Source organism: Molossus molossus, unplaced genomic scaffold, assembly GCF_014108415.1.
Source record: "Molossus molossus isolate mMolMol1 unplaced genomic scaffold, mMolMol1.p scaffold_m16_p_5, whole genome shotgun sequence".
NCBI lineage: Eukaryota > Metazoa > Chordata > Mammalia > Chiroptera > Molossidae > Molossus > Molossus molossus.
In genome coordinates, this window is record NW_023425388.1 from 1,332,024 (window position 1) to 1,355,912 (window position 23,889).

Sequence of the window (23,889 nt, forward strand, 5' to 3'; positions counted from 1 at the left end):
GCCAGGTGGACGAGGTCAGACACAGAAGGTCACACACCGGGCAATCCCACTGACAGAAATGTCCCACACGGGTCCACGCAGAGGGACAGAAGCAGGGGCAGAGGGGAGCGTGTGCCCACCAGGCACGGGGCTCGTTCTGGGCGGGTAACCAGGCTTCGGAACGAGACAGAGATTACGGTTGCCCAGCACTGTCATCTGTACACCTTAAAACAGCCAAGGTTACGTTATGTGGATTTCACCTGAATTTAAAACACAGCCAGGTCGAGGAGGAAGCAACAGGGAAGGGGCAGGGAAGAACACGTCCCGGGGGTTACTCAGACAGCACCCACCAAGGAGCCGCTTCCCAAACAGGGCGAGGTTCCAGCGTGTTCGTGCGGCTGCCTCGGGCGCTAACACAGTGGAACAGGGCAGAGGGTCCCGGCAGCTCACCAACTTGCCCATTAGCGTGAGCTCTACCGACACCGAGACACAGCAGCCAGAGGCGCTGCTGCGGCTTCTGCAGCTGCACTTCCGGGTTGGCCGGGCAGTCCAGGGGGCACCCCACGGCCCAGCACAGCCAGGAAGGCTTCGTCAGATCTGCGCCTCCCTCCCGTGGGACCCTGCCCCCATCAGCTCCTGACCATCGGCCGCAGTCCGAGCCTGGACGGAGGGCGCTCACCTGGTCCAGGATGGTTTTCTTCTTCTTGGCGTCGGTGACGGAAGACAACTGCATCTCGCCCATCTTCTTCATCTTCTCATCCATGTCGATCTTCTGCTCCAGCTTCTTGATCTCCGACTTCAGGAGGCGGAGCGTGTCCTCCTTGTGGTGATGTCTGGCGACGGCCGCTGAGCATGCCGAGTGGATGGCGGTGACCCAGTTCTCCAGCTCCGTCTGGCTGGTGGTCTGCAGGGGGCCAAGGACAGACACCACCTCTAGGTTATTGGCACGAGCCCCGCGTGCCCCAACAAGTCCCGCTGGACCAAGGTGGCAGGGCCGCAGACATGCGGGGACGGCTCACCTCCCCGACTCCCACCGCAGACCACTGATAACATAAGCTCGTCTCGGTTGGACACCACCATCACCAGCATCCTGGGGCTGGCCAGGAAGCCAGGTGTCTGCTCACCCAGCACACGTACTGGGCTCACTATGGCAATGAACTGAATGTTTATGTCCCCCAAATCCAAATGTTTATGTCCACCACCCCAACGTGGTGGTGTTAGAAGGCGGGGCCTTTGGGAATGACTAGGTCGCAAAGGTGGGGCCCTCAGGCGGGGATCTGTGTCCTTCTGACAACAGACCGGAGAGCTAACTGCCCCCTTCTGCCCCACGAGGACACGGCAAGAAGCCGCGGTCTCTGAATCAGGGACCAGGCCTGGCCCAGCCGGCACCGGAGCTCAGACTTCCAGTCTGCACGAGAGAAATCCTGGGAGTTCCCTGACACCAGGCTATGGTGGTTTGTGTCACTGGCCCGAGCTCAGACACGTTGGTGATAACCCTCCACAGACGGACTCGCTTCTAGTCAAGAGGACGGTTATGCGGCCAAGGTCAGCATCCGGAGAGGACCCGTCAGCAACAAGGCCAGAGGGAGGCCAGGAAACACCGCCTGAACGAGGCCCTGGCCGGCCACTTCCCACACAAGCAGCCGCCGGTGTCCTTTTCCACGCGCAGAACACCGATTCCTTTTCCTCTGACGCACCTCGTTTCCTGACACTCGGGTGATGTCCGCAGACGGACTTCTGCTTCCAGGGCCCTGAGCTCACATCACATCAACTGAAATAAACTCAAGGCTCCCCACGGTCACTCTGCTAGCTCCGGACCTCAGCCTCGCGATCCACACAACACTGCACCGACTACTGCCGGCGTCAGCCCCGAGCCCGCACCCGGGCAGACCGGCCCATCCACACGTGTCACACCGTAGCAAAACGGGCCTGTGTGTAGACTTCCACACATGTTACATTGTAACAAAACAGGTCTGTGTGTAGACTTCCACACGTGTTACATTGTAACAAAACGGGCATGTGTGTAGAGACTTCCACATGTGTTGCACAGTAGCAAAATGGGCCTGTGTGTGGAGACTTCCACACGTGTTACATTGTAACAGAACGGGCCTGTGTGTAGACTTCCACACGTGTTACATTGTAACAAAACGGGCCTGTGTGTAGACTTCCACACGTGTTACATTGTAACAAAACGGGCCTGTGTGTAGACTTCCACACGTGTTACATTGTAACAAAACGGGCCTGTGTGTAGACTTCCACATGTGTTACATTATAACAGAAGGGGCCTGTGTGTAGAGACTTCCACATGTGTTGCACAGTAGCAAAATGGGCCTGTGTGTGGAGACTTCCACACGTGTTACATTGTAACAAAACGGGCCTGTGTGTAGACTTCCACACGTGTTACATTGTAACAAAACGGGCCTGTGTGTAGACTTCCACATGTGTTACATTATAACAGAAGGGGCCTGTGTGTAGAGACTTCCACATGTGTTGCACAGTAGCAAAATGGGCCTGTGTGTGGAGACTTCCACACGTGTTACATTGTAACAGAACGGGCCTGTGTGTAGACTTCCACACGTGTTACATTGTAACAAAACGGGCCTGTGTGTAGACTTCCACACGTGTTACATTGTAACAAAACGGGCCTGTGTGTAGACTTCCACACGTGTTACATTATAACAAAACGGGCCTGTGTGTAGACTTCCACATGTGTTACATTATAACAGAAGGGGCCTGTGTATAGAGACTTCCACATGTGTTACACCGTAGCAAAACGGGCCTGTGTGTAGACTTCCATACGTGTTACATCATAACAAAACAGACCTGTGTGTGGAGACTACCACACATGTTACGTTGTAACAAAACGGGTCTGTGTGTGTGTAGACTTCCACACGTGTTACACCGTAGCAAAAGGGGCCTGCATGTAGAGACTTCCACATGTGTTACGTTGTAACAGAACGGGCCTGTGTGTGGAAGATTCCACGTGCTAGACAGTCTTTCAAGGAGCTGCAGCGCTGGGAGGGCGGCCAAGGGAAGCGCGTGGGGAGACTGAGACGGGGGAGGACACTGACCTTCCAGGTGGACACTGACCTTCCAGGTGGAGAAGTCAGGCCAGTGCACGTGGGCAGAGCATCCTTTTCCTCCTCATCCTCCCATTCCAGTTGACAGTATTAGTTTACATGACTAAGACCCCCAGTTTTTTATGTTGGTTTGTTCTTTGTTAAACCTCGCCTGAGGATATTTTTCCATTAATTTTTAGATAGAGATAGAATGGAAGGGAGGGAGAGAGAAAGAGAGAAACAGAGACACATCAACTGGCTGCCTCCTGCATGACCCTGACCTGGGCCAGAAATCAAACCTGCAACCCAGGCATGTGCCCTTGACCAGGAATCAAACCGGGACTTCTCAGTCCATGGACAACGCTCAACCCACCGAGCCACAAGGGCCAAGCAGGATCCGACTTTAAAAGAAAAAAGTTCCCAAAAAGGAAATGCCAAGCGCTGGCACAGACTGGGAGCGGCTGGTCGGCACTGGCGGCTGGGAGGAACTGGAGCAGGCGCCCTGGAGCTGCCTGCACCTGCCGGTGGCCCGAACCGGCCCTCCTGGGCACACACCCGACACACACGCATTCACACGCACCCCAGATGCGTGCACCAGGATGCCCACACAGCACAACTTGCCGTGGGCCAAACGGGAGAGTGTCCCCACCCTGTGCACAGCGGAAGAGATGCGTCCGGGTGGTGTGAGAACATGGTGACGCGCTAGAGCGATGAGAACGAGGCCCCGCGCCCACGTCCACCGCAGCTGACCTCACACGAGCACAGACGGCAGGACTCTGCGGGACATGCAGACACGGTGATGCCCGTACATCCGAGAGGTGGAGGAGCTGGCCGGTGGGGGAGCGGAGGGACCGGAGGCACCTTGGGGGCTGACAGTCACTTACTGTGAGGCCCAATCTCTGCACGTATTTCAGCCGCCCTGTTCCTGAGCCACCCCACCCCCGCCATCAGCTGCCTTAAAGCAGGATCCTGTGGCCTCGGCCAGGAAGGAGGCACCGCCGTGGCCCCTGGGGACCCTGCCACTGTCATCACTGTGCACTGACAGGCAGGCCCGTCCGGGATTCCTCCGCTGCTGGGGGCGCTGTGATGCCGCATGGAGTCTGCCGGGGGCGGGAGGCCCGTTCTCGCCAACAGAGGAACGTGATCAGCAAGAACGCCTTCTGCACAAGAGCCGTTGAGTTAAAGGGGTCAGGGCTCCGCTGCGTGTTCAGGGGGTTCTGCTTCAATCACCCCACGGGATGGAGGCTCTGGTCCCCCTGGTTCAGATCATCGGTGGCTGGCGGAGCGGCAGGACAGGGACATGCACTGTAAACACGAGACGCTAGCACCTGGCGGCAGGTAGGAAACGGAATGGCAGGGGGTCTGGTCTCACAGCTGTAACGTGGGGACCTTCCGTGGAAAGGACACACGGGGAGGAGAACGAAGTCACGTGTTTCTAAGAGGCTAGCTGGGAACACAGTTCCCGTGTGAACTCCTGAAAGTCTCTCTTCTCACCGGGTCTCACAGGTGCCGACACAGTTCAGTTCTATGTGCACAGACCTCACCGAGCTATCAGATTTCGTGTCTGTAAAGAGAACGACAGACATGCCCCACCCCTGTACAGCGGGTCCCCTCCCGCCCCACCCTCACCGCCACCCGCCGAGGTGACGTCTCCGGAGAAGACGGGCTCTGGGCTCAGGAAGCACCAACTCGCTGCAAACAGGGCGACAGCGGAGGCTGCCCGGTGAGCGGCAACGGCGGGACCGTCAGTGACACCACCAGGGAGCCCCACAGGAACGGGGAGCCCCACAGGAACGGGGAGCCCCACAGGAACGGCCAACCGATCTGCCAACTGGGCCCCTCGCCGCACAGGCCGGACCACGGGTGACAGTGCCCAGACCACACCCGAGCCTCTCACACTTAGACCCGATCCGACAGCCAGGAACCGCCGGACGACAGGGACAGCATCCAGAATGAAAGGCAGGCCAAGGCGCCCCGCGGGAAGCGCATCCGGAGGAAAGAGAAACAACACCGAGCCAAGAAAACCTGCAAGTCGGCCTCATCCTGGGGACACAGAGAACAAAGCTGCGGACACACAATGCACAGGCCACGGAGGGAGGGGACAAGAAGATGAAGAGGAGGGGGGAGGGGCGGCAGGGAGGAACACTTCTAGGAATAGAAAATACATACATAACCAACACTAACACTTCAATAGAAAGCAGATCACTGTGAAGACTCAAAGCATCGGTGATGAGGCCCGGCTGGTGTGGCTCAGTTGAGCAAGGTCCCTATACCAGGAGGTCACCAGCCGGTGTGGCTCAGTGGCTGAGTGTTGACCCTGCACCAAGAAGTCACCAGTCGATTTCTGATCAGGACACACGCCCAGGTTTCAGGCTTGATGCCCAGTAGGGGGCATGCAGGAGGCAGCTGATCAATGTTCTCTCTCATCAATGTTTCTCTCTTTCTCTCCCTCTCCCTCCCCTTCTCTCTAAACTCAATAAAAACTTTTTTTTTTCAATTAGCGATAGGAAAAGCTTCAAAAGAGAAAATAAAGATGTTCAGAAACGAGATGGTGTCAGCAGAGAAGTAACAAAGGGGAAATGATTTCTAAACCAAAATTCCAAAGTCCTCAAAGATGACTCCAGTCAGAGGCAGAAGGAAGACTTTCCCAAGTATGAGCCATTCCGCAGGACATCGCTACAGGCTTCCTGGTGGAAGTAAGGCGTTTACTAGTGAGACAGGAGACAGGCTTGCATTCTGGGAATCTCACCAGGGCGGAGGGAACCCCGGCGGCTGTTCTGTGGGGGTCCTGAGAACGGCCAGACAGGAGCAGGAGGCTGAGGGCCCGGGAAGGGGGACGCCTTGGGGATACACTGGAGAATTGGACCATATTGCTAAGTACCCAGGAAAATAAGCAAATTGGGCAGGAGAAAAATGGAGGCAGAATTTACGTGGGGGGGGGGGTTGTCTCAAAAAGGCAGTAAAATGAGAACACACCGTTCGGCATCAGCTAATACTATTCACACGGTCATAACAGCACGGGAACCCCACACCACAGGCGGGACCCGGAGTTAGTCCTGCAGGGTCACATCGCTGCAGAGGAAGCGAGAGTGTGCGCCCCGCAGCTGAGGAAGCACCTGTCGTCACAGTCGGTACTGGTGCCCAAAGTCACAGAGGAGGATCCCAGTCCATGAATGAGAAACAAGGCTAAAGGGGATTAGAAGCACACACGCCCTCGGCTAACATAGTTTCGTCCACTGTCTCTGGGGCAGTGGGGCTGGGTGGGGGGGTTGGGACAGAGAATTTCACTCTAAGTGTAAAGTTCATCGGATTCTTTAAAACTCTGTGCTCAATCAGCCTGCGGTCCAGAGAGACCCGGGTTCGGTTCCCACTAAGGGCATGTACCTCGGGTGCAGTTTGTCCCTGGCCTTGGTTGGTCATGCAGGTGGCAGCCACTTGATGTGTCCCTTTCACGTTGATGTTTCTCTCTCTCTCTCTCTCTCTCTCCCTCCCACTCTATCTGTACCAAAAAAAAAAGGAAAAATGTCCTCGGGTGAGGATAAAAAAAATAAATAAATAAATAAAACTCTGTGCTCACAGTGACTTAATACAATTTTTAAATAATGCAAAGAGAAAGACAAATACCGGCAGTAACCTGTTATTTGGATGATACATAATAGTGTACAGGTTATACAGCAAAATCTAGCACAGCCACTATTGTGGGTCTGCACCGGGCTTTCAACGTACGCGGGGGAACCTCGGCGCGCAGTCAGCAGCAGGGCCGCCTGTGGATGGTTCCAGCCCTGTGTCTCCACCGGACAGGCCAACATCCACCCTCTCCTAGAGCCAGGCCGGGGACACCCTGTGAAAAGTCTCAGGGTCCAGAAGGACCACATCCTGCCTCCCCTTCGGGGAGCTCTCGGACCGTGCATCTCACATGCGGTTCCCGGGGGACACCCGGAGGTGGTAGTTAAGGCGAGGGGGCGTTCCCAGAAGCTTATCTGCATCTTTCTCTGGACCGCAGGGGACAGAGCTACGAGAACGCTGCTGACAAGCCGAACTGGGGTGAGTCCGATTCTCCGTACAGATCGAGACACGTGGCCGGGGCTCCCCACATCCTAGAGTTGACCCTTATCCACAAGTAACCCACGCCCAAACCAAAGGCCAACACGTCCGACGTGTGTGGCTTGAGGCAGGGCCACCAGAACCGGACACTCAGCAGAGCACCGGGCGTGAAGAAGGCGACGACCACCAGGGGACAGCGACGCGGCGCTCAAGGGGATTTCAGCGTGTTCTTTCAAAGAAAAACACACCACAGAGATAACATTTCAGAGGCGTCTTTAAATTCTGCACTTGGTTTCGGAAACATCTATACGTTAAAATGGAGAACACCTCCTCGGCTAAGAGCGGAGGCCGAGGGTCCGACACGCCACAGCCCAGAACGGCCCCGCCGTTGCGGTGGTTTCTAATAAACCCGGGGCTGGCCCGGCAGAGGAAGGGACAGCAGCAGGCGGCTCTGCGTGAGGTCCTGCAGGGGCCGGGGGGCAGGACAGGAACTGAATCTAGCGAAGCGGACTGGGCGCCTTGGGCATGATGCCTAAATCACGGCAGGAGGCGAAGGCAAGCTGTCTGCAAATAGAGAAAACGTCATGAGAGAGAACAAGCAGACTTCTCATAGAGCAGCGGTTTTCAACCGGTGTGCCGCGGCACCCTGGTGTGCCGCAGAATTTCTGAAGCCTGCGGCACCTGACCGCTTCGGTCCGCGGCTCTGGCCTCTTTGCCCCTAGACTATCGGACACAGAAATGACCGACGCCAGCACACGAGCCATCCTGTGTGAATGCATCAAAGGTACACCTATTTTTGTGTCAGACAGGCAAATGCATACTTCTTGGCGTGCCGTGGAATCTCAGTAATTAGTGTCGTCATGAAATGAAGAAGGTTAAAATCGCTGCCCTAGACTCAGGGAAAGTATAGACACAAAAGAGACACAGCGAACATTGCTAGAAAGAACACCTTGAGCCCTGGCTGGTCTGGCTCAGCAGTTCTAGCATCAGCCCACAGACTGAAGGGTTGTGGGTTTGATTCCCAGCCCCAGTCGGGGTCGTGCGGGAGGCAACCAATCGATGTGTCTCTCTTGCATTGACATTTCTCTCTTTCTCTCTCCCTTCCTTTCTCCATTCCACTCTTATCTGAAAGGTCAATGGAAAAATATCCTCGGGTGAGGATTAACAACAACAACAAAAAGTTCGCATTTACTCAACATGACGAAGAATTTTCTAGAACACAGTGTTAGCTCACAATGCAGACGCTGGGAAGCTGGGAGCTTCCCTGGGGTGGACGTTCCCGGGCAGTGGGCCGGCTGACCCGCTGTGAGGGGCCCTGCAGACACGGTGCCTAAGCGAGTCCCAGGTGCCGGGGCCCCTCTCGGTCCTTCGTACTCGCCTCTGGGTGCTTCCTGGTGGAGGGACCGCCAGTCTCCCCCGCGCTGGCCGCCCGTCCTGACGACCTCTGTCCTGGGCACCGCGAGACACTGTCCAGAGCTGCTAGGCTCCAGTCCTCAGACGTTCCCAGGAAGCCGCATTCAGCTTCCGGAAACAGTTCCTTAGGCAGAGCTCAGGGAACTAGTCTTTGTATCAACTGATAACAGAGGGACATTTACAAGCACAGCTACCCATAGACACCTGACCAGCATTACCACGTTTTTCGTTGTTGTTTTTTTTATCCTCACCCGAGGACATTTATCCATTTTTCGTTCAGATAGAGTGGGAGGGAGGGAGAGAGAGAGAAAAACATCGACGTGAAAGGGACACATCGAGTGGCTGCCACCCGCATGACCAACCAGGGCCGGGGACAAACCGCAACCGAGGTACACGCCCTCAGCGGGAACTGAACCCGGGTCTCTCTGGTCCGCGGGCCGACGCTCTAACTGCTGAGCCAAACCGGCCAGGGCAGCATTATCACGTTTAACCCCCAATTCAGCGTGATGGTGTAAACACTCACTATCCTTTTCCTTACCAGTCTTTTTGAACATGCTATTATATCCCTTCTAAATGATAGGAAGAAACTGTTCTAGGAAAAGACAAGAGCTCTTGAAGATACTGTTTCCTACACTTCCTTAGATACAAAACTGCATGATCTTCTACCCACCCAGGCATCATTGTTACCGTCCCTCGTGACTATGTTCCCAAGGCGTCTATAGGAATTAGACACGCATACTGGGATGCTGCTCGAACAGCCACGGAGCTGTTTGGAACGGCATGTGCCACCCGCAGGCGTGGACGAATGACGGGCTGAAACGGGACTTGCAGGTGGGCAGGGTCTGGCTCCCGTCAGAGGAGACACTGTAATTAAAATAGTTTACATGCCGAGCTCCGGTCTCCGGTGCACACAGCACAGCGTTTGTGAGTCCGAGCTGCTGACACTCGGCCATCCCCACCCCCGACCCCCACACAAAGCCCCCTTTCTCCCGGAGCTGGTACCGCGGGTCTCCTTCCCCGGCGTATCTGAGTAGCAGCAGCCAATGAGCAGCACGCGGGCTCTGGGCACCGCGCGGACTTGAGCCCTGGGGCTGGAATGACCAATAAATTATTTCCAGAGTCGTTCGTGGCCGCTCTCCCCTGCCGCGACCTCAGCCCTGCACACGGTTTCTGTCCCAGGCGGCCCCTCCGAGCCACGCGGCTTACAATCAGGAGAAGGCAGAAAGCGGCCTCCTGGACTCGAGCGGCAGTAATTTCCTCTGAAAAGGCCTTTTTTTCATTCTACCCCAATTCCCCATACAGGAGGACTCAGAGGCTCACACGAAGGAGGTCCTAGGCTGCCACAAAAGAATTTTATTCAATGTGACCAGCAATTTCATGGCCATGAAAGTTGTTTAAAAGGACTTCAAAAAGGGGGCCTCCTGAAATCAGCCAGTTATTACATAGCCTGTGCAGGAGCCGGAACTGAGGTATGACTGAGAAATATCCCCAGAGAGTGGCTTAATTCTAACTAGGGATGACAGAGTCACCTTCGGCTGAGTTAGCGACGGATACATTGTATACCTGGGTGATCAGAGGTTCTGGGGAGAGAGAAGTTTGGGTTAAACCAAGACCCGAAACTCAGCAACTGTGTGACTTGGGTCCAGTTATTAGCCTTTGTAAGCCTCAGCTTCACCAAGTGGGGAACACGATCCACATCAATAGGTTAAAATATAGATTCACAATCCAACACACTGGTGGCTATAAAAGTTACAGGAGACTCACAGTGTGAAACACTTTCTGGATGGTGGCCTACAGGAACGACTCAGTAACAGCTGCTGATGACAGGCATGCGACTGCTACTATTGTTGCAGTGGTTTCACTTAACTATTCAAAAGCTATGCAGCTCTGGCCGGTGTGGCTCAGAGGTTGAGCACTGACCCAGGCACCAGGAGGTCGCTGGTTCAGTTCCCGGTCAGGGCACATGCCCAGGTTGTTGACCCGATCCCCAGTGGGGGGCATGCAGGAGGCAGCCAATCAATGTTCTCTCTCATCAATGTTTCTATCTCTCTCTCTCTCCCTCTCCCTTCCTCTCTCTCTAAAATCAATAAAGAAAAAATTTTTAAACCCATGCAGATGCAGAAAAAATGGCTTACAAACTACATGGAAGAATATTTTCATGACAGAGCATACAGGTTTTTTTAAAAATCATTTTTTTATTCTTTAATCCTCACCCAAGGACATGTGTTTACTGATTTGAGAGAGAGAAGGAGGCAAAGAGAGGGAAACATTGACATGAGCGAAACTCTGGTTACTTTTCTCCTGTATGTGCCCCAACCAGAGATCGAACCAGCAGTCTAGGTCGATGCCCTGACCGGGGATCAAACTGCAACCTTTTGCCGCACGGGACAATGCTGCAACCGGCTGAACCACCCAGCACGGCTAGATGTTTTTTATCCTCACCCGAGGACATTTTTTTTTCCATTTTTTACTCAGATAGAGCGGGAAGGAGAGAGAGGAAGAGAGAGAAACATCGATGTGAAAGGGACACATCGAGTGGCCACCACCCACACGACCCAACCAGGGCCGGGGACAAACTATAGCCAAGGTACATGCCCTTAGCGGGAACCGAACCCGGGTGTCTGTGGACCGCAGGCTGACGCTCTAACCGCTGAGCCAAACCGGCCAGGGCTAGATGTTTTTTAAATAGAATATGCCAGTACTACCCACGAAGGAAGACTTGAGAAATGAGAGAATCCATTAAAATGTAAAAGCTTCAGCCTAATAAAGAATACCTTGAACAGACTAAAACGCAAGCCACAACGTGGAAAACGGTATTAGCACATAGTGAACAGAGAGACGCCAAATTCGATACATAAAAGACTGCCCATGGACCATTAAGAAAAGAGAGACGACCCAACGGAAAAGCAGGCAGGACACAGAAATAAGCCCCTCACAAAGATGATATGAAACGGCCATGAGCCCGGCCGGTGTGGCTCCATGGGCTGAGCATCCTCCCAGGGACTGAGAGGTGCCACTTCGATTCCTGGTCAGGACACGTGCCCGGGTTTCAGGCTCAATCCCCAGTGGAGGACGTGCAGGAGGCAACTGATCAATGATTCTCTCTAACATTTTTTTAAAATGTCTGTCACATCAGTGTTTCTCTCTCTCTCCCTTCCTTTATTAAAAAAAAAAAAATGTTTAAAAAGTGCTCAACCTCACACTAATGGCTTTAAAAAGAAAAAAAGATCTAAAAGGAGAAACATCTGTAACAAAAATAAATGAATTACTAAACATAAAAAAGGTCCGACAGTACCAGTGCCAGCAATGATGAAGAACACGTGGAATTCTCCTAAGCTGCTGATGGAAGCGTGATGATTTCCATCACGCTGGGGACTGCTTGGCAGCACCTGGTAGACCGGAATGTGTGCATAACACAGCGATGCCTCCCACAGGTACAAACAACAGAAAGGGAGGCACACAGCCTGAACACAGGTACGACAGCACTCACAGTAACATTGCTCATGGTCCCCCAGAACTGAGATCCACCCAAATGCACCCACGAAAAGGTCACAGTTGTCCTGGTACGACAGTACTCACAGTAACATTGCTCATGGTCCCCCAGAACTGAGATCCACCCAAATGCACCCACGAAAAGGTCACAGTTGTCCTAGGGCAGTTGCAACTTATACCTGTTATCCTGGCATGACTGTTAACAGGGTTGCTGTATACTCCCCAAATTACCTAGCCTCTCAGTGTCCCGGTGATGGCCCTCAGTGCAATGGGGACGTCAGGACCTCAAAAAGCCACTCCTCTGTAAAAGCACTAAGAATACCGGCAAAAACTGTCAAAATAAAATTTGTCAGAACTCTGGAAATTAGGTCTTGCAACAATCTGAGGTACACTTATTGGGAAAATGGCCGAATCTCAATTAAGAACAGCCAAGTTGGGAGCATTTTAGTATGTCCTGTTCCCATCCTCATCTCCCCTATCTCCACAATCAAGTGAAAACCAGCAGTCTAGCAACCACTGAACTGGGCAGAATGGATCTGGGGCCCTCTGACGCACCATTCTCAGGAACAGTCACTATTTGACCCTGTTGGCCGTTCACAGGAAATCCCCATTCATGGGGCTTGTTGCGAGTTGACCTGACTCAGAACTCATTCTTGCAAAGAGCCTTTTCTCCAGTCTGCACGCCAAGGGGACAGAGCTCAGAGACCACCTGCTGACTGACTCCTTGGCCTTGGCCTCCTGGGCCCCAGGAGTGGGAGAGAACCCCTTCTTTCCTTTAGGCCCCCCGTCTGGGGTACTTTGTTACAGTCCCCCTAACACAGGGCCCCGTCTCGGAACTCAGATTCCGCAGACATGGGCATAACCCAGAAAGTGGGTTATGAAAAACAATCAGAAACAACTGCTTAATATCACAGCTGCCTGAGGTTGTGATAACCGCGGAGAAAAGGAAGAAGCTGACCAAGAAACTTTAGGAACGACCTGAAGAATAAGATGGCCATGGTCTTGAGACTCTAGAAGGTCACAGACATGTATAGGACTGTGCAAATACCCAGAAAGCCCTGAGAAGGTCCTAAGCTCACCCCTCTGGCTGACCTTGAAGCTCTGTGTTTATTTGCTACCTGAGTGTTGAAGACATATACACAGAGCTCTTCAGGACTGAGAGACATGTAAGGAAATCGCTCCAATCATTAGCTGACCACTAAACTAACAGTTCAGTGGACACACAAGACAAAGAATGAAGATTTTACACATTTCGGGAAAGTCACTAAACAAACAAGCAACAATAACCAACGGCAACAAATCCTAGAGAGGGGGTGAGATCTGATTTCAGGAGTTGACATAGTGTACTATGGTAAGTCCTCACTAAACGCCATTGACAGACTCTTGGAACTGTTTCGAAATTATGTATCAACAAAACCACTTTTACCATAGGATAATTGATATAACCAAGGGTTAAGGTCCGATGGCATTTCCTCAATGTCATATCAACACAACATTGAATGAAATGATGTTATTACAGGACCTGCTATATTTAAAATTTACTATTTTCAACCAGAAAAGTAGGAGACATGGAAAGAAACAACAAAGTTTAGCATGTATCCAAGACAAGAAACAGTCAGTAGAAACTGTCCCCAAGAAAGTACAGAAGGTAGATTGTTGGACAAAGACATTCAATCAACAACTTTGCATATTTTCAAAGAACTGAAGAAAATCATGTCTAAAAAAGTGAAGTATGAGAATGATACCTCACCAAATAGAAAAATATCAACAGAAAAATTTAAACCAAAAAAATTTTTAAATTTTTTTTCCTTTATTGATTTGAGAGAGGGAGGGAGGGAGGGAGGGAGAGAGAGAGAGAGAGAAAAACATTGATGAGAGAGAACATGCCTCCTGCATGCTCCTCATGGGGGATCAGGCCCACAACCTGGGCATGTGTCCTGATCAGGAATCAAACCAGCAACCTTTTGGAGCAGGGTTGACGCTCAACCACTGAGTCACACCGGACAGACAAACCAAAATTATTCTTAAAGAAGCAAATATAAATTCTGGAGTTGAAATTTAGAATAATTGAAGGGAAAAATTCACCAGAGGAGCTCAAAAGGAGATTTCAGCTGGCAAAAAAGGAATCCGTGAACTTGAAGTTCATTCGCTGGGATTATACCGTCAAGAATACCAACGTTAACATCATGGGAGTCCCAGGAGGAGAAGAAAGAAACGGAAAGAACTATTTGAAGAAATAATGGCTGAAAAACTTTACAAATGTAATTTAAAACACAAACATTTACACACACACACGCACACACACATTGAAGAAGCTCAATGAATTCCAGATCCTATAAACTGAAAGAAATCAATAGTTATAAACATAATAAACCCAAACTGTTTAAAGACAAAACAAAACCCCCAAAGCAAAAGGAAAGCAGCAACTCCGCTAGACAAGGGATCCTCATAATATTTACAGCCGATTTCTCATCAGAATCCACAGAGGCCCAGGGCAGTGAAATGATCTTTTCAAAACACTGAAAACTGTCAACGATGAAGTTTTTTTTTTTTAGCCTCATCCGAGGACATTTTTCCATTTTTTGTTCAGATAGAGTGGGAGGGGGAGACAGAGAGAGAGAGAGACACAAACACTGATGTGAAAGGGACACATCAAGTGGCTGCCACCCACACAATCCAACCAGGGCCGGGGATAAACTGCAACGGGGGTACATGCCCTTAGTGGGAATCAAATCCGGGTCTCTCTGGACCGCAGGCCAATGCTCTAACCGCTGAGCCAAACCGCTGAGCCAAACTGGCCAGGGCGTCAAGCATGAATTTTATATCCAGCAAAACTATCCTTCAAGATGAAGAAGAAATAAAGACATTCCCAGATAAACAAGTGCCCTGGCTTGGATAACAAAGTACATAGTCACTCTATTAAATGAGTAGGCTACACGTGTGAATGTGGGCATTGGGTGGCTTACAGGGTGCTAGAAACTTCTGTTTCATGACCTGGGTGGTGATAACAGATGCACTTTGTGATACTTCATTTAACAAAACATGTATGTTTTGTGTAGTCTTCTGTGTGTGTGGTTTGTATCATAAATTTAAAGAAAAAGAATAACAGATTTTTTTTCTCTGTTCACAAATAAAATCACTAGTTTACATTTATTACTGTAATTTCCCAAATGGAAATAACTTTAGGGCCCAAACCCAGAAACTCAGTGAAAGAACCTACTACTCTCTCCCAGGACTTTGTTCCAACTGTCTCTTCTGCATGGAATGCCCTCTCCGCCCACTTCTCATTCACCCCTACTCTCTAATATCCACTGTCAGACCTGACCACACCATGAAGATCTTTTTCTGTGTCTGTCTCTAGTATAATAGGTAAACACTTTTTGTTTTTTTGTTTAATCCTCACCCGAGGATATTTTTCCATTATTTTCAGATAGAGTGGGAGGAAGGAGTTGAAACAAAGAGAGAAACATCTACATGAGAGGGACACATCAACTGGTTGCCTCCTGCATGACCCTGACCAGGGCCGGGAACTGAACTTCAACTGAGCTACGTGCCCTTGACCAGAGTCGAACCTGTGACTCTTCGGTCTGTGGGCCGCCGCTCTAACCACTGCTCAGCCAGGGCAGTCAACTCTTTTAAGTATGGGAACTACGCCCAAGTCTCCTCTGTCTCCCCAAGAGCAGGGCCAGCAACGGCAGCAGAGAATCAAGGTCTGTGCAGCCCGACTATGGAAATGGCTGAAGGCAGGCTCCGGATCAAACACCACCATGAGCTCTAGCACAGCTATCACAGCTGAGCAAACTCAGAGGGTGCCCTACAAAAGCAAGTGGGAAGCCCAAAGTCGTCAGCAGGTCAGCATCGTTTAACACAACGAATAGTCACACTCCAGAGCACCAGGTACAAAGATTTGGTAAGACGTAAAGGAGAAATGATTTGGGACTAGCCAGTCTCTTCTGAAATGTCATTATTTTACTTTAGGAGAACTATTAAAAGAACATGCCAGGATGGAACAAACGATACGTCAAATCCTGTCTACATCAAGGAATTCCGATCCCTGTTCTAAAGTGCGACAGACCTGATATCCAGACCATGACGGAAAGTCCCTCAGCCGCGGGGTGAACAGGGCAGGTTCTCAACGCCACTCACTCCCTGCACCCCCTCCTGGGCCTGCACAGGAAGCTCCCGGGGCCCAGTCGCTCCCGGGACTCCGTCTACATGTGGCGCTTGTTTCTGCAAGGAGCCGCCGATACAGCCCACCAGGAAGGGAACCCAGGGTGGGGTCACAGGCCGGAGGGCAAGGGGCTGGGTCAGAGCGCCCAACAAACCTGGAAGAGGAAGGCGTCGCCCAGAGAGTTGCTGAGGCAGAAGACGAAGTCCTTCTTGGGGTGCTCGGGCACGGCCTGCACGATGCTGTTCTCCACCCACACGGCGTGCTTGGGGACGCTGGCCGGCTCGATGCCCGAGCTGCCGTCACTCTCGTAGAACAGCAGCGTGCAACCTGAGGGCGAGACAGGCCACGTGAGAACCGGCAAAGGGCTGGCGACAGTGTGCGAGTCCAGGGAGGGAAGGAAGGGGCCGGGAGTCGCGCGTGGGCTCAGAGGAAAGCGAAGATCTGAAACCGCGGCGTCTTGGCCCCACGGGACTGTCACGCAGGCCCTCAGGTCTTTAGAATATTTTATACGGGTGTCCTCACACGCACATTGGGGTCTTAGGGCTCCTTGGCCACTGGTGAGGGTGAACTCAATACCACAGAACTGTGTCGAGCGCCGGGCAAGGACTGGCCTTCCCTGTGCGTCTCACGAGACACGCAACCAGGACACGCAGTGGACTGGGCTTCTTGGCCACCCCGTCGGAGAAAACAAGGTACTACGCTGGCTTCAGGGGTCAGGAAAGAAATGGTCGGCTTTTAGTCTCAGGTCTTTTCTATCTACTTGCAGGTGTGGGAAGGAAGGGGTGAAGGGTGCTGCCGGCACCAGTGGGCGGGGGACAGGGCTGCCGCTCAACGTCCACAATGCCTGGCACAGACCCCAGAGCGCAGAACTGCCGGACAATGCCACCCTGCCCTGCTGAGACCCCTGCCTGGCGTGACCCTCGGACCTGACACCACACTGACGAGCAGGCACAACTGAAGAGCAGCGAGCCGGGCGGGGCTGAGGACAGAGGGAGCCTGCAGGGCTGAGCGGGGCGCCCACAAACGCTGGTGTGCACACTCACTGGACACCTGGTGCTCTCCCCAAACCGCTGGTCTTAAAATGCTTCCACTCTGGCTCACACTCACCAGGACAGCAGATGGTTCAAGCAGGTTTTTCCTCAATTACCCACTTGTTCCAGCTTTCAGACCAGCGCGAGGCAGCAAGTTGGGGAGCCGCACGCTCCCCGGGCACAGGCGTGTGCCCTCACCTGCCCCTGGGCGCCACCTGCATGCTGGCTGGAGCCGCGCCACAGCCTACTTCCACACGAAACTGTTTTCAAAGTTAATTATTCCGTCTAAAGGGAAAGGCTCCGGAGAATCCCCGCCCCAGGCCCGCGCCCCGAGTTCGCATCCACGTCGCCGGCAGCAGCGCCCGCGAGTGAGCAGCAGGACAGCCCGCGTGTCCCTGTGGGTGGGAGCCCGGCAGGATGAGGCGGCGCAGGGCTCGGTGGCTCTGTGCCCTGGTCCCGACAGATGGCCACTCAGATCTGGGTCACCACCAGCAGGAAGCTCCTCCTCGGAGGGCTGGTGAGCTGCCTGAGCGCCCGCCCCCGCCCGCCTCGCTGTCCTTCCCTACGGGAACAGCAGACACAAAGCAGCCCCCAGGCCCCACGTGAACGAGAGAACACCTCAGGATTGTCACCCAACACGGCTGCCCCCAAATTCACCGCAAGAATCACCAGGAAGCTTGTTCAAACCACAAACTCGGGGCCTGTCATGGGCTGGATTATACCCCCCCCCAAAATTCCTAGGTTAGAGCCCTAACCCAGAACTCAGAGTGGTCTGAATGAGAGACCGTGTCTCTAGAGGTGATTATGGTAAAGTGAGGTCAGGTGGGTGGCTCCCAATGGAACACAATAGCTGCCCTTAGTAAGAAGGGAACTTGGACCCAGACAGGTGCAGAGGAGCCACCTTGTGAGGACAGCGAGGAGCCGGCGTCTGCACGCCAAGGGGACAGAGCTCAGAGACCACCTGCTGACTGACGCCTTGGCCTTGGCCTCCTGGGCCCCAGGAGTGGGAGAGAACCCCTTCTTTCCTTTAGGCCCCCCGTCTGGGGTACTTTGTTACAGTCCCCCTAACACAGGGCCCCGTCTCGGAACTCAGATTCCGCAGACATGGGCATAACCCAGAAAGTGCCTCCGGTGAACAGGACCGGCTGGGTGTGGGGTGTCCTGCAAATCAGGCACTTAAACTCGGCACGAATTTCAAAAACCAACAGCAGGCGGCTGCTAAGAGGCTGTGGGGGCCAGTGCTGTGGCCGAGGCTGTGGAGGCCAGTGCTGTGGCCGAGGCTGTGGGGGCCAGTGCTGTGGCCGAGGCTGTGGGGGCCAGTGCTGTGGCCGAGGCTGTGGGGGCCAGTGCTGTGGTCAGCTACGGGAGGAGCAGGGGTGAGGCAGGGTCCGTCTTTCTCCTTCATCTCACCTCACCCCACCCCCACGGCTGCAGAGCAGCCGGCACGATCCAGGCCCTTCAGACACGGCCTTGTGGCGCCTCCAAACTCAGGCCGGTCACACAGGAGCGAGGACGGCAGCTCTCAGAAGCCCCCACAAGGTGACCCTCTGTGCTCCACCAGTGGGTGCCCCCCTCAAATGCGTCTCGCTCCCACTCACAGTGAAAACCAAAGATCAAGGCGTGCGTGGGTGTGAGCTGACAGGACTGTCCCCAAGTTTAATGTCCTCACTGCATGCGTGTTCAGCTTTTAGTATGTACGTTACACGTTGGGTAATAGGGCATTTAATTTAGCTCAGCAGGTAAAATTCAAAGTTTAATATCGATCTCCGATGCAGTTTTCCACAGAAAATACTGTGACTGTCCGGATTCTGCTTTTTATTCCAAATTCAAATCACTGAGGCAGACTCTGAGGGTGGAAAGGACCTGAAAAGTACCCGACTATCCCGGAGACATTCTGGGAAGGGGAGCCAGGAGAAGTCAGAACCCACAAGTCTGATAACTGGACATGAAAAGGAAGATGCATCCCACCCCAAAACTGCAGCAGCATTGGACACACAGGCAGGAGAGTCCCCCGTGGGGCTGTGTCCCCGGATGCCGCCATTCCCGCCTCCCTTGCAGCTAGGCCTGACTCACTCCAATGGCAGCGAGTCAGAGGCAGGCATCTTGCAGGCGGTGCCTCACTTCCCCATCTACCCGCTGGCACGCGGACCTGCTGCTGAGCTAGCTCGGCCAGACGGACAGACAATGCTCCAGGAACAGCTGAGCAACGAGACAGGAGGCCCGGCCCCTGATGACTCCGCAGGGAAGGAGAACACCAGCCTTGGGTGGTATGGCTCTGGGAGGTGGGAGGAAATCCGGTTCTGTCTTGCGTAAGACCTTGGAACTGCGGGTCACGGTGACAGGACAAGACCTATTGTCTAATTAACATGCTCTCTTCCTGCTTCCCCAGGCATGAAGTAACAGCTGACCCAGGGGTAATGGGCCGCCCCCCAAACCCTGCTCGTCCCAGGGTGCACAGCGCTCTCCCGGTTCTGTGCCTCTGGGCTCGGCTGCTCCCACAGCAGCCAGAGGGTGGACTCCAGGATCACACGGTCAGTGTGTGCACCACACCAGGCAAGCACCGTCCTTTGCAGTTACCCACTCATAACCCACCCCGCCATACACTGACCGTGTTCCAGACTGCCCACGACAGGAGGCTAAGGGGCTGGAGGAGGGCTGTTCTCTTTGAGACCAGAGCCCACGTGTTACGATTCTTACTACTGAGCACGTGCAGACGTGCACAAGAGTACACACCGATATGCACACTCGGAACGTGTGGAAATGACAAGAGCCACATACACAAGGCTGACGTAAGCGGGGAAGAGACAGCGATATATACGTGTAACTAGACCTATGCACACACCCTCTCAAATACTCAAGGCACAACTGAAATACGACGTTCCACAGACACACGCTGGCTTAGATGGTCCATGAAGCACAAAGCTGGACCCTATGAAACACACAACATTCTATTATGCTTTGAGCTAAAAAAAAAAAAAAAAAAACGGCAATTCCAGAGGATCCAAGCTAATGATTCCCCTCAAACGGTCACTTCAGGGGGCACCTGGCTAACCGGAATGGAAGTGCCTTCTCTTCTCCGCATCCCCTGAAACTCCTCAGACCCAGCTGTATACAGGACCCCAGACCGGAGCTGCTCCTCCAGCTGAACTGTGGAGGATCCGGACCACAGAGTAGCGCCAGGAGGGGACTGGAGGCCGGGACCCAGGGACGAAGTTTCAGGGAGGAAGACAACTGGGTCCCGGAGCCCAGCTGCACAGCCTGTGCCTGTCCGCAGCGGGGGAGGAACCGGCACGGCGTCGGTGGACAGACATCACGTGACTACTCTAAGCGCAAGGCACTGATGTTTAAGCCAGTATCTATGACGACACCATCCTGTGCGCAGGCGCGGTGGAGCTCACAGGGAATGGGACGGAGACGCGGAGGGGCTCACCTGGAGGACACAGAGCTCACAGGGACCACGGATCCCACGTGGAGCTCACCTGGGACTCACCTGGGGGCACGTAGAGCTCACCTGGGGGCACGTGGGGCTCACCTGGGGGCACGTGGGGCTCACCTGGGGGCACGTGGGGCTCACCTGGGGGCACGTGGGGCTCACCTGGGGGCAGGCAGAGCTCACCTGGGGACATGAGGGGCTCACCTGGGGGCACATGGGGTTCACCTGGGGCACGGGGGACTCACCTGGGGGCACGTAGAGCTCACCTGGGGGCACGTGGGGCTCACCTAGGGGCATGAGGGGCTCACCTGGGGGCACGGGGGGTTCACCTGGGGGCACATGGGGTTCACCTGGGGCACGTGGGGCTCACCTGGGGGCAGGCAGAGCTCACCTGGGGACATGAGGGGCTCACCTGGGGGCACGTGGGGCTCACCTGGGGGCACGTGGGGCTCACCTGGGGGCAGGCAGAGCTCACCTGGGGACACGAGGGGCTCACCTGGGGGCACGTGGGGCTCACCTGGGGGCACATGAGGGGCTCACCTGGGGGCATGTAGGGCTCACCTGGGGGCACGTGGGGTTCACCTGGGGGCAGGTAGAGCTCACCTGGGTGCCTGTGGGGCTCACGGGGCGTGCACCGCCGCCGCAGGGGGTGCCGGCTCACCTTTCAGGGACGCCCAGTAGTGCTTCCAGCGCCTGCGCGCGGCCGGCTCCACCTTCCTGCTCTTCTTGTGCACCAGGAAGTTCTTGACGGCCAGCGCGCCCGCCTTGCGCACCGTGCCCCGCGCCGCGGCCCGCAGCACGTCGGAGCGGCCGGGCGAGCTGGGGGCGCCGCTGGAGTGCTCGTCGCTGTGCGCGGAGCCCGCGTCCTCCAGGCTCTCGCAGTTGGCGGCGCTCAGCTCCAGCTCCCGGCGGAAGTTCTCGTAGACGCCCTGGCGCGCGGCGTCCCCCGTGCTGCTGCCGCTGTCGCTGCCCACGAAGGCGCGCCCGGGCGGCGGCGAGTAGCTGGAGTGCGTGGCATTGGAGCGCCGGGACAGCAGGTCCGTGTCCGTGGCGGCCCCTTCGATCCCGCTGTCTGCGAACTCGCTGCCCTCGCCCGCGTTGACATCCTTGGGGGCCGACAGGGAGGAGAAGACACGCGTCACGCGGAGAAGTCACCCGGCAGCGGCGCAGGGCCGGCCAGGGGCTGTGCGGCTGCAGCGACCCACGGGGCCCTGCCTCCCCGCCGCTCCCACGCCCGTGCCTCCTCCACCGACCGCACAAGCCGAGCAACACCATCACGCGCCCCAGTGCCCACCCGGACCACTGGTGTCCGAGAAGTATTAAAGAAGCAATACTGCAGAGAGGTAACCCTTTCTCCGACTTGGGTAATTAACTAATTGGCAAATCAGCTACTGAGATTCTCCAGCCACCAGCCGAGGGCTCAGCGCCCTCACCCCCTTCGGCCCACGGAGACCTCTGGGACCCTGTGCGGGCTGATCAGCCACCTGCTCCAGAGGTGGGGGTTCCAGTGGGTAGCAAGGATGCGGCTTGGAGACGATGCAACAGCTGACAGCATTTTTTTAAAAATAAAGGGCCTGGTTGGGAGGCTATCCTACAGTGTGGCGACTAAACAGACAGCTAGGGCCCGCCCCAGCCACTCACCCAGCAGGGCCCCATATCCCAGGAGCAAGCCCAGTCCTCATGGGCTGATCGCTGGCTTCTTGCAAACAAGCAGCCTCTCAGGGCACTGAGCTCCACCAGCCCGAGGGGCCCTCTGCTCCAGCGCCGGCTCTCCAGTTACCTCGCCCTTTCAGAGCCCAAGCAAACTCCTCGCTGCCCCTGGGCCAGGTGACAGCTCGGGGCACCTGCCAAGACGCTGGGGGTATCGATTCCCAGTCCCAACCCATTTGGAGCTTCCAGCGCGCCGCCCCAGCTCCGGATGGACATTTCCGGGCCACAGGCGGTCTGCTCGGAGCCCTGAACTTGAACTGCTCTCGACGCTACCGGCAGCCGATAAGCACTAAGGATCAGGACAGCCCCGCAGGGGTGTGGACCTTTCTCGAAAGCAGGGGAGGGAACACCAGTGACCCATAAGAAATGGCAGAGGAAGATCGTGGTTTGGGGGCTTAACTGGGTTCTGAGAGTCCAGTCTCATAAACCGCCAGTTACGGTTTGAATGTATGAAAACTACCGGGATGTTCTGAACCGCCTGAAAAATGAAAGCTTTGGGCGCCCGCGTGCCGAGAGGGCACAGGGCGGAATGAACGGAGCCACTGAGGGCACAGCCCTGGGCGAGGCCCGGACAGGTGGGGGCCCCGGGCTTTGCCTTCACACAAACAGACGGTGACAAGATGGGCACAGCACATGAAACCAAGCCAGAGACACAGGACACAGCCCGGGTCACTCCCACGTGGACTCTGAAAATGTGCGACGCCCAGGACCCACTGAGGGCCGGGGAGATGCGGGTCACTGGGTACAGACACCAACAGTGACGGGAGAACGTTCTGGGGCTCTGATGTGCAGCACGGCCACGCGGGCTGGTAACACGCGTTCGTGTTTGAAACCCACTGAGACAGCAGCTCTAAGTGCCCACACCACAAAAGTCCACATGGGGGTGACGGATCTGCTAGTACTTGGCGGTGGTGATCATCTCACAATGTATATGTCTATGCAATCACCACACTGTACAGCTTCAAAAAAACAGAGCAGTTTACACATGGTGGGAAAGAGTAAGTTCGTAGTGGGAAAACCCAGCAAATACTTCCTCAGCCGGGTGCTCAGGGTTTACTGGTGGCGGACATACAGGGACCCTCTCCACTACCTAAAGCTGTTTAAAAAAGGAAAAGAAAGAAAACGAGGCAACAACAGGAACAGGAAGCAGTTAAGGAACCTTCTAAGGACATTTCCAATGGAATCACAAGGACCCGAGGACGCCGAAAAAAGTGTGGGTGCAGCTGAGATACAGACATGACAGCTGGTCCCCTCCCGTATCCTTGTCCCGCCCGCTCACCGCCACAGATGCTCGTGAAGCACCCAGACCAGTGGGCACAAATCCTCTAGACAAACGGGCACACTGCATCCCCCCAGTTCACTCTGCTGCCCCTTTGGTGCAAGACAGTAATTCTGACCATCGCTGGCTGTCAAGGTAACCGCAGGTCGTGGGGAATAAGACTGAATTTCCCAGACTGTGGATTCCCGTCCGCACGGCTCGGTTCTTCCCCGAGAGTCGTGAAGGAGTCGCCTGAAAACTACGCGCAGGTGTGAGGAGTTCTGTCAGGCAGGGGAAGG

The 23,889-nt window shown here is 54.6% G+C and overlaps 1 protein-coding gene across 1 annotated transcript in view; it reads right to left on the minus strand.

The window, feature by feature from the left end:
* TIAM1 (TIAM Rac1 associated GEF 1) overlaps positions 1–23,889 on the minus strand; it is a 151,497-nt gene that overhangs the window by 65,422 nt on the left and 62,186 nt on the right. The window contains exons 4-6 of the mRNA XM_036243252.1: positions 21,284–21,728; positions 16,313–16,485; positions 659–883 (exon numbers count right to left, since the gene is read on the minus strand). Of these exons, the coding sequence (XP_036099145.1) occupies positions 659–883; positions 16,313–16,485; positions 21,284–21,728 (843 nt within the window). The remainder of the gene's footprint in view (positions 1–658; positions 884–16,312; positions 16,486–21,283; positions 21,729–23,889) is intronic.